The following is a 16586-nucleotide window of genomic DNA, read 5'->3' as shown; positions in this document are numbered from 1 at the left end:
TTTCTAGAAATACGTTCTTAATATAACAAGTAATGAAATGAGATTTTTAAAAAACCCAACTGTTTTCTGTCATGCTTTCTTAATAATTCAAGTCTGTCCTTTAAATTTGTAATGCTTTTTAAATTTGTAATACTTACTAGTCCTCTATTCATTGGTTTCAAAAGCCAATTTCTATTAGAAAATCCTAAGAAAGAATTATCAGAATGACCGATGGAAATGCTTTCTTTAGAATTTCACTTATACACTGATTATGCACGGAAATGGTATTGGTTCTTTATTTTTGTCTAGCATAAAGGCTGCCATTAACACACTTTCTAAAACATAAGTTTGTCTTCAAGCAAATACTGTGCTTAGAGCCACACTTCTTAATACGTTTACTCCTGAACAATTACAGTGTGGACAGAAGACATGTTATCCTCAGATTAGCACTGAACTATGTTAGAAATCCACGGCAGACAAGGTTTTTCTTTCTCCTTTAAGGCAATTTAAAATTCCTTCATAATTACATATATGATTAAATAAACATTTAATGAAATAAGAGGGTTCTGCATAATAATTTTAAATGTAGTATCTGTGGCTGGGACCCAATTCAGTCATTGTTCACCATTACCTGCAAAATTGCTTCAATTACTGTTACAGTTTTACCAGTTCCTGGTGGTCCAAAGAGAATATAAGGTGTTGGACGACATTCACCACTAAGTATCCTTTTCACTGCTAGTTTCTGATGCTCATTCAGTACAGGATTGAAGAACTCACAATCTTTTTGTTTAGAGGTTGCCGTTCCATTCACTGTATTCAAAGATGTATGTTAAAAAAAATTAACCTGGAGAGTATGCAAATGAAAAAGCAGTATTTGAACAAACCAAACAAATTAGTCATTACTAAGCACCACTGAACTCAATGAAACTAGTCATGCCTAATTTAATTCCATAAATTTCAATGGGATTAGTGATGAATAACTTGGACACAATGCTTAAGTAGCCCTGAATGCCAGAATCCCCAATTCCGACAAAAATCCTCCCAACACAGCACAGAAGCAGATGCTACAGGTGCAGCCATTTCCATGCAGTACCTGCCATTTCCAGCACTGAGGATGGGGTGGGGGAGTTAATCGGAACTGGAGGCCATGGAGACACGACAGTTCCCAGCTGTCTCCACAAGACTTCCCAGCATCCTCTCTGTACCCATGATGCTGAAAATGGCAGATATTCTACGGAGCTGGCTGCACTACCTCCATGTGGTGGTGAGGAATGGTACATTTTTTGCCAAAATGTTTTAATTGCAAACCGCCCAGAGACTCAGGTTGTGGGCGATATAAAAATATGCTAAATAATTTTTTTTTTAAAAATAAAACTGATTCCAAAGCACAGGCCTAACGGTTAGCATCAAGACTAACCTGAAAAATACAAATTTAAGAAACATCTTAACAAAAAGTGCAAAGGCCGTATCCAATATAAACTGAATGAATGAAATAAAATATAGCAGAGTTAAGTCAAGCCGTGACATCTACAAAGTTAATTAATATGGGCAAAAGTAAAGTGATAAATTATACTCACTTGTCTGTGTTGCAACAGTCACCACGTCAGAAATGACAACTGCCTTTTTCTCTTTTGGCAGCTTTTCCACATTACCATTTTGCATCTTCTCATTCTAAAAGTAGCATAAGAAAATGCAAGCATAACAACAATGGCAGTAAGTTAGATTTGACAAGTACTTCACAAATCAAGTTTTGTTACAAGCAGAGCTCATCCTCAAATAAGTTTTAAAGGCCTTCAAACTGGTTTCTAGATGTAACACTCCTTGGAAATAAGTTTCAAAGTGTAATGTCAAGTTCTTAAATGTAAATAGAAGGAACAAGTCAGGGGAACCTTGTACCTCTCTTACTTTCTACTAAACTGAATGGGATAAGGGGAGCTGATGGAATTGAGCAGCTGGAGGAGGAGGAGGAAGGAGAAATAAATTAAAAGTGCAACCTCTAAATTAATCTGCTTCTGTCTTTCCTATTCAAGTCAGTTTCCTATTCAAGCATAAAGAGGGCAGGTCAGATAAATTTTATATCTCTCTTCTTTCAGACTCCAACATGGACATTACTCTTTATTGTTGCAAAATTTTGTTCCAGGGCCTGCTCCATTAGGAGTCATGGTTAAATCTGTAATTTGACCATTTCACTAGGGAAGTGTTGGTCTCTGAGTATTTATATAGTGGATCCATATCATAACTGGATGTCTTGTAAGCTTAAAACTGTATTAGTTTCCACCCCTGCATTTTTGCATTTCCCCCTTATTTCTGTTTTTAGGTTTCTGACCACAATAACTATAATCTGCATTGGACCTCTTCACAAATCATAACAACACAGAACTTCCTCATTTCTTTACCTGCTTCTGGACTCAGGCAGCCAGGGAGACAAATGCCTGGTTAACAAATTGGCTTCAGGGTTTTCTATAAATGTTTCCACCTGCAACAATGCTCTCTCAGAAAACACAGCTCATCAGGGAATTAAAGCACAAATAATAGTAGTGGAGCCTGAGTACCTAAGGAGACCATGGTTTCCAGAACTAATCAACCTGTTGGTTGTACCAAGGATGAAGATTGATAGGGATCCTTATCTACTGTCTCAAAGTCCCATATATCAACCAGATCCAGGATGAATGAATCTCTGCACCTAGAGATCAAATGGGAAGCTATAAGGCCCATAGCTATCCCTGTGTGTGTGTCTGTGTTTGTTTTTGCCAGGGATAGCATTTGCCAAGGCTTGCACTGGCGGCTCTGAAGCATTAGTTGTTTCTTGCTGCCTGGAGAGGAACAGAGGAAAGAGTCAGCTAGGGCTGTAGTGAGTCACACCTGGTGGGAGGGGCCACATTCCTGTTTCATTTTGAAGTCTATTCTCTATATAAGAGGCGGCCAGAGAGCTTAGTGAACAGGGATAGTAAACAGGGCATTGGAGTTTTGTGTGGAGGAGCCTGAAACGAGTCCCCTTGATCACAAGGAGCCCAGTGGGAAGAGAAGGTAAGTACTACTCCCTCCTTCATATTCTTGGGAAACGAAGTTTAAACTGTTAAATAGCTGATCAATACAGCTAAGACCTAACTTTATAATAAACAATCTCCAAATACTCTAAACAGCCAACAAAACCAGTTATGAAGACAGAAAGCCAGCAGGGTAAGGGACACTTCCCAGTGTTTTGCACAGAGTTTCACATGTTTGACTATTTGCTCTATGGGGCAGAAGTCATGGGTGTGTGCTTGTTGCAAGGAGCTCCTGGCTCTCAGGGAACAAGTTCATTCCTTTGAGACCAAGGTGATGGATCTGGAGAAGCTCAGAGAGGCATACAAGACAAGACCTACAGGAATGTGGTAGAGGCATCTGACTCCAAGGCTGATTGCGGTCAGGGAAAATGAAGGTCTTGGGGAAAGAGGATATCAGCCTGAAGAAGAGGGAGATGCTCCTTTAGAAGGGACTCTCTGTTGTGGATTATGAGCCCATATCCTCTCACACAGGGGATACTTATCGGGGGGGGGAGGGGGCTCTGCAGTGAGTGATTCAGTCATCAGAGATATAGAGATGAGTCTGTGACCCACGTGTAGACTGCACAGTGACTTGCCTGACTGGGGCAAAGGCTGCAGACATCACGCGGTTTCTAGATAGGCTATTAGACAGTGCTGGGGAAGAGCCAGCTGTCGTGGCACACACTGGCACCAATAATGTGGAGAAATGTAGTTGGGAGGTCCTGGAAGCCAAATTTAGGCTGATAGGTAGTGTTTTGAAGTCCAGGACCCCCAAGGTAGCATCCTCAGAAATGCTACCTGTTCCACGCACAGGGTCAGCTGAGGGGTCTCAATGTGTGGAGGAGACGGCGTCGGGAGGAGGGGTTTAGTTTTGTTTGGCACTGGGATACATTTTGAGGCAAGCAAAGCCTATACACAAAAGTAATGGGCTGCACTAGAACTAAGATAGAACCAGACTGCTGGCGCTCAAAATCAAAAAAGTTGCAGAGTAGCTTTTAAAATGACACCTGGGGAATAGCCGACAGGAGCCAGACAGTATCCGGTTTGGCAAATGCCATCCCTTAAGGTGCACGGGTGTAAAAGATTCAGATAAAACAGAAAGGGACAGAATAAAACCCCATAAAGAGCAGAAAAAAGGCTGTGCTAGCTGGTCAAAAAGATCAAAGAGCCAAAAGAAAGATAGCATACACCAGGTAAGAGATTCAGCATATAGGTTCTTATATGCCCATGGAAGAAGCCTCTGAGGCAAGATGGCCGAGCAGGAGTGCATCCTTGCTAACGAAGCAAAAGATACTGTGGGCATAAAAAGGAGAACCAGTGGGACACGGTTATCCCTCGATATAAATTCTATAGAAAGGACAGGGAGGGGCGCCTTGGAGGAGGGGTAGCACTGTATGTTAAAGAAGGGATAGAATCTAACAAGCTAGAAAACCTAGGTGGACTGGAGTCCTCCACAGAAACTCTGTGGGTGACAATACATGGCCTGAAAGGAAATGTGCTACTGGGGATGTGCTTTTGTCCTCCAGATCAAAACACTGACAGTGACTGGGAGTTGCATAAGGAAATCAGGGAAGCTTCAAGGAGAGAACGGGCAGTAATAATTGGTGACTTCAATTATCCACACACAGAGTGGGTAAATTCACAGTCAGGAAAGAACAAAGAGGTCAAATTTCTAGATATGCTGAATGACTGTGGCCTAGAACAATTGGTCATGTAACCAACCAGAGAGAAGGTGACCTTGGACTTAATCCTGAGTAGCACCCAGGACCTTATGCATGATGTCAGTGTCATGGACCCTTTAGGAAACAGTGACCATAGTGTGATCAAATTAGTGATGTGAATGGAACCAGTGGTTCCACTGGTCCGACGCCAGGGGAATGGGTGGCTCCTTAAGGGTAGGGAGAGTGCATTTACCCCTCCTGCCACATTTCCCCCACCGGCGCTCCATTATTTTCCGAAATCCATGGGGCGGCAGCGTACCTCCCCGCTGCCCCTTCCCCCGTTGTTGGCCGGAAAGGCAGAAGTATCGTCTGCACGTGCACCCGCCATTGCAGTCCCGCCACGAACGCACATCGTGTGCGTGACGTGCGCACATGCAGACGATACTTCTGACTTTCCGGCCAACAACAGGGGAAGGGGCAGCGGGGAGGTACACTGCCGCCCCATGGATTTCGGAAAATAACGGAGGGCCGACGGAGGAAAAGCGGCGGGAGGGGTAATTGCACCCTCCCCCGCTCTTAAAGAGCCACCTCCCCGGAGTCAGACTGCAGCTCCACGGTTCCGTGCACATCCCTAGATCAAATTCAGCATTCCTGAGGGGAGAGAATCAACAAGGAACTCTAACACAGACACTCTGAATCTCAGAAGGGAAAAAGTCTCTAAAATGAGGAGTTGGATGAAAAGAAAACTGAAAGGAAAAATCAGGAGATCCACTTTGCTCCAGAATGCATGAAGTTTACTTAAAGCCACAATACTAGAAGCCCAGTTAGAATGTATACCAAAAAGGAGGAATGGTACCATCAAGACTGGGAGGGTGCCAGTATGAGGTCAAGGAAGCTATAAAGGGGAAGAAGTCTTCCTTCAGAAATTTGAAGGCCTGCTCAAATTAAGAGAACAAATAGGAACACAAACTATGGCAAAAGAAATGCAAGGTGACAATAAGGGAGGCAAAAAGAGAGTTTGAAGAACATTTAGCTAAAAGCATCAAGGGGAATAAGAAAAATTTCTTTAAATACATCAGAAGCAGAAAACCTGCCCAGAAGGTGGTTGGACTGTTAGATAATGAGGGAGTGAAAGGGATTATTGAGGATATGGAGGTTGCAGAGAAGCTAAATAATTTCTTTGCATCGTTTTCATGGCAGAGGATACTGAGCAGTATAACTGTTCCTAAACCGGGATTCTCAGGGACAGAGGCTAAAAAAATGAATCAGATAGAGATGACAAGAGATGCCGTTCTAAAATCTCTGAAACAAATTAAAAGCTAGCAAATTGCCAGGGCCAGACGGCATCCATCCAAGAGTCCTCAAAGAACTCAAATGTGAAATTGCCAACTTCCTTGCAAAAATATACAATTTGGCTCTGTACTGGAGGACTGGAAAGTAGCCAACGTAACACCTATTCTCAAAAAGGGATCCACAGGTGATCTGGGAAATTACAGGCCAATTAGCTTAACGTCTGTTCCAGGCAAATTGATGGAAATCGTTCTCAAGAATAAAATTGTACAGCACATAGAAGAACAGGCCCTGCTGGGGGAGAACCAGCATGGCTTCTGCAGCAAAAGTAAATCTTGCCTCACCTACCTTTTGGAGTTCTGTGAGAATGTCAACTAGTGTTTGGATAAAGATGATTCGGTTGACATAGTATACCTGGACTTCCAAAAAAGCTTTCAACAAAGAAAGTGGATTGGTAACTGGTTGAAGGACAGGAAACAGAGGGTAGGGATAAATGGAGTTTTCACAATGGAGGGAAGTAAGAAGTGGGGTCCCCCAGGGACCTGTACTGGGACTGGTGCTTTTTAATTTATTCATCAATGATCTAGAAGTAGGGGTAAGCAGCAAGGTGGTAAATTTGCAGATTACACCAAACTCTTTAGGGCAATAAAATCCGAAACAGATTGCGAGGAGCTCCAAAAGGATCTCTCCAAACTGGAGGAGTGGGCGACAAAATGTGGTTTAATGTTGGCAAGTGTAAAGTGATGCATACTGGGGCAAAAAAAAACACCCAACTTCATATATACGCTGATGAGATCTGAGCTGTCAGTGATTGACCAGGAGAAGGATAATGGGACCTTGGTGGACAGCTTGTTGAAAGTGTTGACTCCGTGTGCGGAAGCTGTGAAAAAGGCCAATTCCATGCTAGGGATCATTAGGAAGGGGATTGAAAATAAAACTGCTAATATTATAATGCCCTTATACAAAACTATGCTGCTTGGAGTACTGCATATAATTTTGGTCACTGCACCTAAAGGATGACATTGTAGAACTGGAAAAGGTGCAGAAGAGGGCAACCAAGATTATCAGGAGCCTAGAGCACTTTCCTTATGAGGCTAGGCTACAATAAAGTAAAGTTGTGTGGTCAAGTCAGTGTTGACTCCTGGCGACCACAGAGCCATTTAGTTTTGTTTGGTAGAATACAGGAGTGGTTTACCATTGCCATCTCCCACGCAGTATGAGATGATGCCTTTCAGCATCTTTCAGCGATAGCTTCTGCCCAGTATAGGTGTTTCCTATAGTCTGGGAAACATACCAGAGGGAATTTGAACCAGCAACCTCTTGCTCCCTAGGCAAGTTACTTCTAGGGGTGTGCAATTCGGTATTTTCGGTGTTTCGGTTCGGACCCGAACCGAAACACCCCTGTTCTGTTCTGTGCCCAAATGTTGCTCACCCGAATCACCCCTGATTCGGTTCGGATTTACCCGAATCCGAATCGATTTGGGTAAGAAAAACAGGACCTGGGACCAAAAGAGTGGGGTGGGGTGGTAGTGCCCAATGGGTGGAGGCTACCACCCCAATTGCAGAGTGATTGGGCAGAGGGCTGATTTTTGGTGAATTTCTGAAGTTTACACTTTTTAAGGTTCCCCCCCATTAGGTAGAATGGGGTGTGTATTGCTTCATGTCGGGGGGAAAGGGGTGGCCTAGAGCGGTGTGGGGTTGGTGGTAGTGCCAGGTAGGGGCAAGGAAGCTACCTGAATTTTTTCAAAGGATTTGGGCAGAGGGCTGATTTTTGGTTAATTGTTGAAGTTCATGTCTTTAAGGTTTAGATTCTAGGATAGCAAATTAGAGTGGATTCATGGTGTGTCACTGAAAATCTCATTTGCTATCATAGAATCCACACTCAGAATACCTCAGAAACAACAGAACCCTGTACGCCATGGGTTCGAAACCCATGGGGGTGGTTGGCACCCTATGTGCACTACACCACCACTCGCTCTGGGCCACCCCAGCACCCCCCAAGTGCACTTATGGGGCTGCTGAAAGCTCCATTCTATTATAACTTATGAGGAAAAACCTTAAAGATGCGTAAACTTCAACAATTCACCAAAAATCAGCCCTCTGCCCAAATCCTTTGAAAAAATTCAGGTAGCTTCCTTGCCCCTACTCGGCACTACCACCAACCCCACACTGCTCTAGGCCACCCCTTTCCCCCCGATGTGAAGCGATACACCCTCCATTATACTTAATGGGGGGAAACCTTAAAGACGCGTAAACTTCAGAAATTCACCAAAAATCAGCCCTCTGCCCAATCACTCTGAAATTGGGGTGGTAGCCTCCACCCATTAGGAACTACCACCCCACCCCACTCTTTTGGCCCCAGGACCTTTTCAATTAAAGTAAAAGGAAAGCAATTTCTGCATTGAAATCAATGGAGGCAAAAAGGCGGGAAATTCAAAGAGACGTCAAACTGAAAACAGAGGGAGAAGAAGAAAACAAGGCTGGCACTTTTCTAGGGCACAAAAAGGAGACCCGAAACACCCGAAAAATTCAGGCCCAAAACAGGGGTGATTCGTTTTGGGTCCGAAAATTATCAGGTCTCATCATGGGTGATTCGGTTCGGCTCCAAATCACCCGAAATTGGTCGTTTCGGGCACAGATTGTTCTGTGCCTGAAACGTTTTGCACATCCCTAGTTACTTCTCCACTGTGCTATCAGGTGGCCTTCAAGGCTACAATTTCTGGGGCTTTTTAGTATAGAAAAAAAGACGACTGAGGGGAGACATGATAGAGGTCGATAAAATCATGCATGGTCTGGAGAAAGTGGATAGAGAAGTTTTTCTCCCTCTCCCATAACACTAGAACCAGGGATCATCCCATGAAATTGATTTCCAAGAAATTTAGAACCAACAAAAGGAAGTACATTTTCACGCAATGCACAATTAACTTTTGGAATTCTCTGCCACAAGAAGTGGTGACAGCCAACAACCTGGATGGCTTTAAGAGGGGTTTGGATAACTTCTTGGAGGCGCGATCTATCAATGGCTACTAGTCAGAGGGCTATAGGCTACCTCCAGCCTCAGAGGCAGGATGCCTCTGAATACCAGCTGCAGGGGGATTACAGCAGGAGAGGGGGCATGCCCACAGCTCTGCCTGTGTGCTTTCCTGTGGCATCTGGTGGGCTTCTGTGTGAAAGTGGATGCTGGACTAAATGGGCCTTGGGCCTGATCCAGCAGGGTTGTTCTTGTGTTCTTAATACAACAGTATATGGTACACAGTTTCAACCCCGCCCCCGACAGGTACAAATCCGATCTGCATATGCAATTTGGACATATCTCTCCTCCAGTACATCTGATGGCAGCTCATTTAAGCTTGGCTAAGGTGAAAGCTCTCTGGTACTTTGATGTTACAAGATTATAAAGACATTTTGCCGGGGGGAAATCTTTACTATGGTTTCCAACCTCCAAGCTACGGGAGGCTAGACTCCTGTCCCTTTGCATGTCCATATCCTAGATGCATTATCATCTCCTTTGCCTTAGAATAGGCCAGAGACAACAGGCTGAGGGAGAGAATCTTCAATTCCTCAGTTTTTCCTCTAAAGCTTGCATCCAGCCTGAATGAAAGCTGTCGACCAGGGTTAAAAGGGACAGTACCATAGGGCAAAACATTAGTTTGAGCCTGAAACTGATCTTATTTAACTGGGCTTGTGTTTCTAATGAGAACAGGTCCAATCCTGGTACCCGAAATGGGAAACGATGAGAGAATGCCTTGTTGTTGAGGCTCTGTTCCAAGTCTCCCTGCTCAGTCAGTCTGCTACAGTGTGGAGCTCCTCCTTCAAATGTACTGCAGTGAGGGACAGTACATTTTTCTCTACCCAGCTGAATATGAGCATGGCCTTCTTCACTAAAGACTTTGATCTGGTGCTCTCGTCTGTTTAGGTGGGCCTTGGCCATTGATTTGTCTTTCTTTACTAAGATGATACAATTTTGTTGTAGTTGGAACTCCAGGATAGCCCTCCTCATTGCCCAAAGTTCCAACCCATTTATACCGTGCAGTTTTTTATTCTGAACCCAGTGGCCCTAGAGACAGTGGGCCTCTCAGTCCATTAAGCTTTCGTATGTTGTGATCTTTACTCGAGCAAAGAAAGAAATTAGGATTCTTTTAAGGTCAACAACAATCATCTTTTTAGATGGACTGGAAGTGAGATGGGGTTCTTGACATTTGCGTAACCTGGTCCTGCCAGAAAAGGAGGATCCACTGGAGAGGGCAAGACTGAAAACTAGACCAGACTGCTATCATGGAGCCAGAAACTGAGATAGCATCAGCAGCAAAGAGAATTCCCCTATCCCTTGCTGCCTTGCATTCTTTCAGTTCTTGTTACTGTGGGCTGGAGAAAGGCTTACAGACCCCTTTGCCGCATCTATTACCACACCTAGATCAAGTATTTGAGTGCTTGGGGTTAAGGGACTCTTCTGAATGTTCACTACAAAGCTGTAATCCAAAAGACACTTGACAGTGCTGGTGGACCATTTCCTTCAGGTCTATTGAATTGAAGTCCACTTCTTATGGCTGACAGAATGGATCACAGTGTCTCCATATGGAAGTTTATCTTTCTTATGAACTTGTTGAGGTTGAGCACTGCCCTCAATTCTTTTTTAGAATGACTAGGTCAAGCAGATACAGAGACATCTCTCAGTCATGGGAACTGGGTCTACTGCATTTATTTTTAATTTTTAATGAGGGCATGTTTCTCATTAAAAAGGGGTGCCTACCACCTACCAAACCCCAAGGCAACTGGACACTCCTCCGATTTTTGGTGAATTTCAAAAGTATTTTTGAATTCCTCATAGGGAATAATGAGGATTCCAGCAAATGTATCGCTTCATATCAGGGGGAAGGGGTGGCCTAGAGCGGAGCGTAGTGGGTGGTAGTTCCCAAGGGGGGCAAGGAAGCTACCAGAATTATTTGCAAGGAATTGGGCAAAGGGCTGATTTTTAAAGTTTATGTGTCTTTAAGGTTTTTCTCCAATTCACCAATAATCTGAGAAGTGTCCGATTGCCTTGGGGTTTGGTGGGTGATAGGCACCCCTGGGTGCCTACCATCCACCCCACTTTTGTGCCCCTAAGTGCTCCACAATAGGGGATAATGGGCTGGTTTGAGTCCCATTATACCCTATGAGAAAAATTAAAAATGTTTCAAATATTCATAAAAAATTGTAGGAGTGTCCAATTGCTTAGGGACCTGGGTGGTAGTTGGCACCCATGGGTGCTCCACAATAGGGAATAATGGGCTGGTTCGAGTCCCATTATACCCTATGATAATTTTTTTTTAAAAATTCAAGAAATCATAAAAAATCATACGAGTGTCCGATTGCTTTGAGGGTTGGGTGGTAGGCACCCATGGGTGCCAACTACCACCCCACCCACTTTTGGAGATTTGAACCCATTCAAATCAACCCCTCCCCAGTTTGGTTCGAATTTGAACCTGCAACTCTAACCTGATGTCTGGTTCGGTTCAAATTTGAACCACTGAACCGCCCCGCACCAAGCAATTTTGAAGACAGCGCCAGAGGGGGAAATGTGGCCGGGGGGGAGCACCCTTCCTGCTCCTTAAAAGGTAACCCACTGGCTGATGAACCGGCCACACCTGCAGTTCCGTGCACATCCCTACAGGAGAACTACATTACTCACAGGGGTTCCGTTCCGCAGGGGAGCCACGGATACCGAATCCGTGAACAACAGGGCATTAGAGTAATGGGAATTGGGGAGTTAGGTTCCTGGGTGGAAAAGATCGACTGAAAAACATGGTTTTTGCCCTAAATCGCCTCCAGATGACCCCCCAAAGTGCTCTACTGTGCTGAAACCCAGCCAGAAATCATCCAAAAATAGTGGGTTTTGCCCTGGTTTCAGCCATAAAATGGCTCTCGATCACTCCAGAAATCAAAATGGAAGCCGGAAATGACCCCCAAGGTCATTTCCAGCCACCCCGATCCACAGACATGCAGGTTTAACCCTTTAACAAGCACCCCTGCCAAGTATACAGAGGTTCGGTGCTAATTACCCAACCACAGATCTGCAAGTGCTGGACCCACAAATAGCGAGGTCTTCCTGTATCCATTATGTTAAGAAATGAGGCAATATGTACTATTTCCTAAACTAATTTAAAAAAATTATATCCTCTTAGAAGATGTACTGTAAATGCTCTACTGAGTTGTACATTAAGATGTTTTACTGATCAAATTTACACCACTAAGAAATATGTGAAGTAATTATCAGTAGGAAGTGATTTAAATCAGGTTTCTCTCTTAGTAATTTAAATCACTTATTTTAATAGTTTTTATTTAAATCAAACCACCCTCAGCCAAACTCCAGGTTTCTCTCTACCCTGGTGTATTTTCCCCATTATGACTAACTGCAAAAACTCTAGCCCTCACTGCCTATGCCTAGTGCATGCAAAAGGGCCATGTGTACCTAGTTACACAATAAAAAAAGCCTGCTGGAATCAGTCTTGGGCCACTGCAGCTATTGCAATACTCTCTAGCATAAGAGGACTCTACAAAAGCTTCCTTTTGTAGATAGACTATTCAGTACTGTGTCACCAGGGAACACAGTCATGAAAGAACTCTAGGGACAAAGAGACAGACACGGATGATGCACCCATGGAACTGTTACAGATAAACTGCTAAGTCATATCCAAAAACTATAACATTTAAGACGGAACACACGAACTACTATATAGGCCCTCACTTTCCCTTGATTAACTTTCTGAACCTCAGTGCCCAAGTACAACATGTAAAAGTGAGAACCAGCCCTTTTTCCATAGCCGCAATGCAACAAAAAAGTTCTGCGCTATCTTCACAACTGAGGCTACCACACTTAGCAGTAAATTGTTCAGCATAAAGCTGATAGCAGATTAGCATCAGAGGCTTACCTCATCTTGTGTGTTGCTTTGTTTTTGAGCACTGTCAGAACATTCTGAGTCATGCCACTTCTTGACAACTTGCGGAGACTGAAAAGACAGACTATCTGGAAACAAAACTTGGAGCAGGAGAGGCAGGGAGAAAAACAGAAATTGTGTGTAATCCTGATAAATCACATCAACCAACTAGCTTCTTCAATGCCAACTGATGTTAGAGGATTTCAACAGGTTTCTCTGCCTTCCTTGTCTGAAAAGAACTGAAGGTACAGCAGTACCTTCTCTAAGCCTGTGCTTTTTTGGCTGAAGCAGAATGCATGAAAAATACCCAAACATGCTAGCACTTTTTCCGATGTGCTAGTGGGCTACATGTTTCACAGAAACTTCTTAACTGGAAAATGCTTCATGCTGGGTTTACTATACCAGAAACAAACATGTGAATTGACCCTCATACAGAGAGAATCAGAGGCAGCTCCAGCATAAAAAACCTGCCTCAATTTCTTCAGGAATAAATGCTGAAGCCACATCAGTAAGGGAGTACAATACTGTGGGAAAACTGGCATGGCTTCAATACACATAAAGAAGGGGCACAAGGACAGAATCTAAGTTTAAGCAAGAGCAGGTGGTGGTGGAGGGTAATAGGGCATCCAAGTGAGCAGAACAGCCAATCCTCCTCACCCCATTGTGCAGTTCACAGTACTACAGATTTTACACACACTACTTCTGTATCAAATGTTGACAAACTGCATCAAAATATTTAGTTCAGGCATAAAACAATCACATACCAGAAAGCAGAGCAGGAAGACCAGATTGCCCTGAATAGCTTTCCCCTCCTATTCAAACAGCTTAGTTCAGCAGAGAAGTATTTAACCAAGTTAATGAGGACACTGAAAGAATTTATAATCCACGAGCATATCGGCTGGAACAGCTTCATATGCCACTACCAAGCAGCCATTGTACAAAGAAGTCACAGCAATCCACAAGGTATCTCTTTATCAGGAGTGCCTTGCACAGAGATCCATTTTCCATGACAAAATTGCCTTAAATCACAACCATATTGTGGCTTTTCCTTAAGCAGCAGCTTATGAACAGTCATCATGATAAGTTGTTCATAGTAACATTGTGCAGAGCCATTGGGAAAAGCGCCCTTTGACACTGGCTGACCCGTATGCCACATTCTTACAGAAATGTCATGGGGGTACAGACAAGACCTTATGCAGATGCAGTTTCAAGGGGCCTCCACACAGTGGCAGTTTTGTATAAAGTTGACCTGAATCTTTCCTCAGTATTGCCACAACATTCACTGGAGGGGAAAACAGTTCCTACCTTTTTCTCCTAGATGGATAGCTTGTTCTAGTGCAAAATGGCATCTCCGGCTAGTAGTCCTGTCAATAGATCAAAATAAAAGCTAAACTTTAACATTTACAGGGACTGTAAAGTATGCCTGATCAGGGGTGTAGTAGGCTTCATGGCAGTCCAGGGTCAAACAGCTATTCACCTGGATTTGCCACGCCCATGTCAGCAACAGACATATGCTGATGCAGGAGGTGTGGCCAGCATTGGGGAGAGCAGAATGGAGGGCCTCCTCACCTGCTCCCAGCTGGCAGTTCATTCGCTGGCTGGGTGCTTTCTTTCTTTCTTTCCTGCACTCAAAAGTGTCAGATAGGAAAGAGTGAGGGGCTACACTTCATGTTCATGGGAGACTTGATGTGTGAGCACTGCAAGATATTCCCCTCAGGGGATGTAGCTGCTCTGGGAAGAGCAGACGGTTTCAAGTTCTCTCCCTGGCTTCTCCAAGATAGGACAAGAATTTTTTTATAAGACAAGATTTTTTTATTGAACCAACAAACTACCAAAGCATACAGTACGTTGCCAAAGCACAATTATATACAAAGTAGTTGTTTGTACATCATATATCTATAAAGATTTACACACAAGGATTTGGAGACCCACAGGGTTATAAGTATATGCAGGCAGTACTGTAACTCGGGGATGGGGGATTACAAGGCACATCAGGTAATTGGAGGGGAGGGGTTACGTCCAACATCCATTTCCACAATTTGTCCCATTGCTGTTTAAAAGAGATACACTTGTCTTTTTGCACATAACCATACAAAATTTAGGGCTGAGAGAGATTCCTGCCGGCAACCTTGGAGAAGCCGCTGCCAGTCTGTGAAGACAATACTGAGCTAGATAGACCAATGGTCTGACTCAGTATATGGCAGTTTTCTATGTTCCTATGTTTCAAGCTGGCAAGTGCTTTGTTTGCTGGCAGCCCAGAGACATTCATCCCATCTTGCCCAATGGTGGCTATGTCACTGTAATTCCACTCTGAGATGCTGCTGTATTTTACACAGACACAAGAGGACTAGCATCTTAAATCCAGCTGGTTCTGCTGAACCACCACTCAACATTAGCAACTAGAAAAATAATTGTTGAAAACGGTCTTATGCAACATTTCATCTCAATTACATGAAAGCCTTAGTGTTATCTTTAAAAGCCAACAATAGGAAAAAAGTTTTTAAACTAAATGAGGACCTCTTATTTTTTAGTAAAGATTAATATGTTTTAATACAGTAGAACATTTTGAGTATACCAGAAAGTCAATACTATCCATTCTTGCCCATTAAAACACCAGGCACTTTATAAGACTGTCTTCACAGCAATCCTGCAAGTATTATTTCACTTTTGCAAGCAAGGAGCTGAGAAAGGGTGACCTGCCAGAGAACAGCTATGGCTGGACTGAGCGGGCGCCTGCGCACTCCCTCGCTTGCCACCCTAGCCCCACCCTGTGAGCACCCGGGGAGCCAATGGGAAGCACTCACCCGGTGTTCCATGCTCCTTGTGGGAAGGGGGCTGGAGCAAACACGCCGCCCGCACCTCCCATTTGGGCAGCAAGCGGCTGGATTCCCCCCAATGTGAAACCATTAGACATATACAAAGCAGAGGACAGTGAGGCTCAAGAATGAACTTCCCAAAACACATATGTACATATTTTGCTGCACAGAGAACTCAGATTCAACTTTAAAACTCTTCACAGCATACCTGCTAAAAGTAAATTCCACATCCATTGGTTCAGAATTATAAGTCTGTTCAAATTCTGGATTAAGCTTCAGAGTAACGTCTTCGTCATTAATCTGTATATAAAATAGGAAAATAAACTAGCATTTACTTTGTTACTTTTGTTGAGCTTTGGATCTCTTGAAACTAAAGTATGCCAGCAAATGCTTCCACATAAAATATTTAATGGCAGTCAAACTACACTGAATTGATATTTGAGGAGATCAGAAGCACTGAAAACATGCAAGAACACTATTTGAATGAAGTAATTATGAAACCATTCTAAGGGCTACTTGAAATGAAGCCATAGTCAAGATAAATTTTTTGTTTACACCCAGTTTCCTCAGAAGCCTTGGAAAACGAGACACACTAAACCAAATAAAGCAAAAGCAGCTAGCTAACTTACCTCAGTAACACATGCAATATAGTGGATCATCTGATCCAAGTAGTCTTGGGTCTTTAATATAACTTTGTCACCTAGTTTAGAACACACACATTAGATAGGGCTTTTCTCTATTCAAGTAATAGCAACTATATGACCCCTCTCTATATGTATGTGTGGCAAAAATCAATTTATCAAAGACGAGAATGATCAGTATACTATTTCTGTGAAGCAGAATCTACCATAGGAAAGACTCCTGAAGTTAGTTTGATTTGGGGTCCCAAAACCTTCCTAC

The 16586-nt window shown here is 43.4% G+C and overlaps 1 protein-coding gene across 5 annotated transcripts in view; it reads right to left on the bottom strand.

Moving 5' to 3' along the window:
* Positions 1-16586, bottom strand: part of MOV10L1 (Mov10 like RISC complex RNA helicase 1) — a 77969-nt gene that overhangs the window by 28898 nt on the left and 32485 nt on the right. For all 5 annotated transcript variants that reach the window (XM_053253389.1, XM_053253390.1, XM_053253388.1 and 2 more), the window contains exons 12-17: positions 16316-16386; positions 15895-15986; positions 14176-14234; positions 12865-12971; positions 1557-1650; positions 611-789 (exon numbers count right to left, since the gene is read on the bottom strand). In XM_053253389.1, the coding sequence (XP_053109364.1) occupies positions 611-789; positions 1557-1650; positions 12865-12971; positions 14176-14234; positions 15895-15986; positions 16316-16386 (602 nt within the window). The remainder of the gene's footprint in view (positions 1-610; positions 790-1556; positions 1651-12864; positions 12972-14175; positions 14235-15894; positions 15987-16315; positions 16387-16586) is intronic.

This window comes from Hemicordylus capensis, chromosome 5, assembly GCF_027244095.1.
Source record: "Hemicordylus capensis ecotype Gifberg chromosome 5, rHemCap1.1.pri, whole genome shotgun sequence".
In the NCBI taxonomy this organism is placed as follows: domain Eukaryota; kingdom Metazoa; phylum Chordata; class Lepidosauria; order Squamata; family Cordylidae; genus Hemicordylus; species Hemicordylus capensis.
Note: the sequence above shows the minus strand (reverse complement) of the source record. Positions and strands in the feature narration are given on the sequence as shown.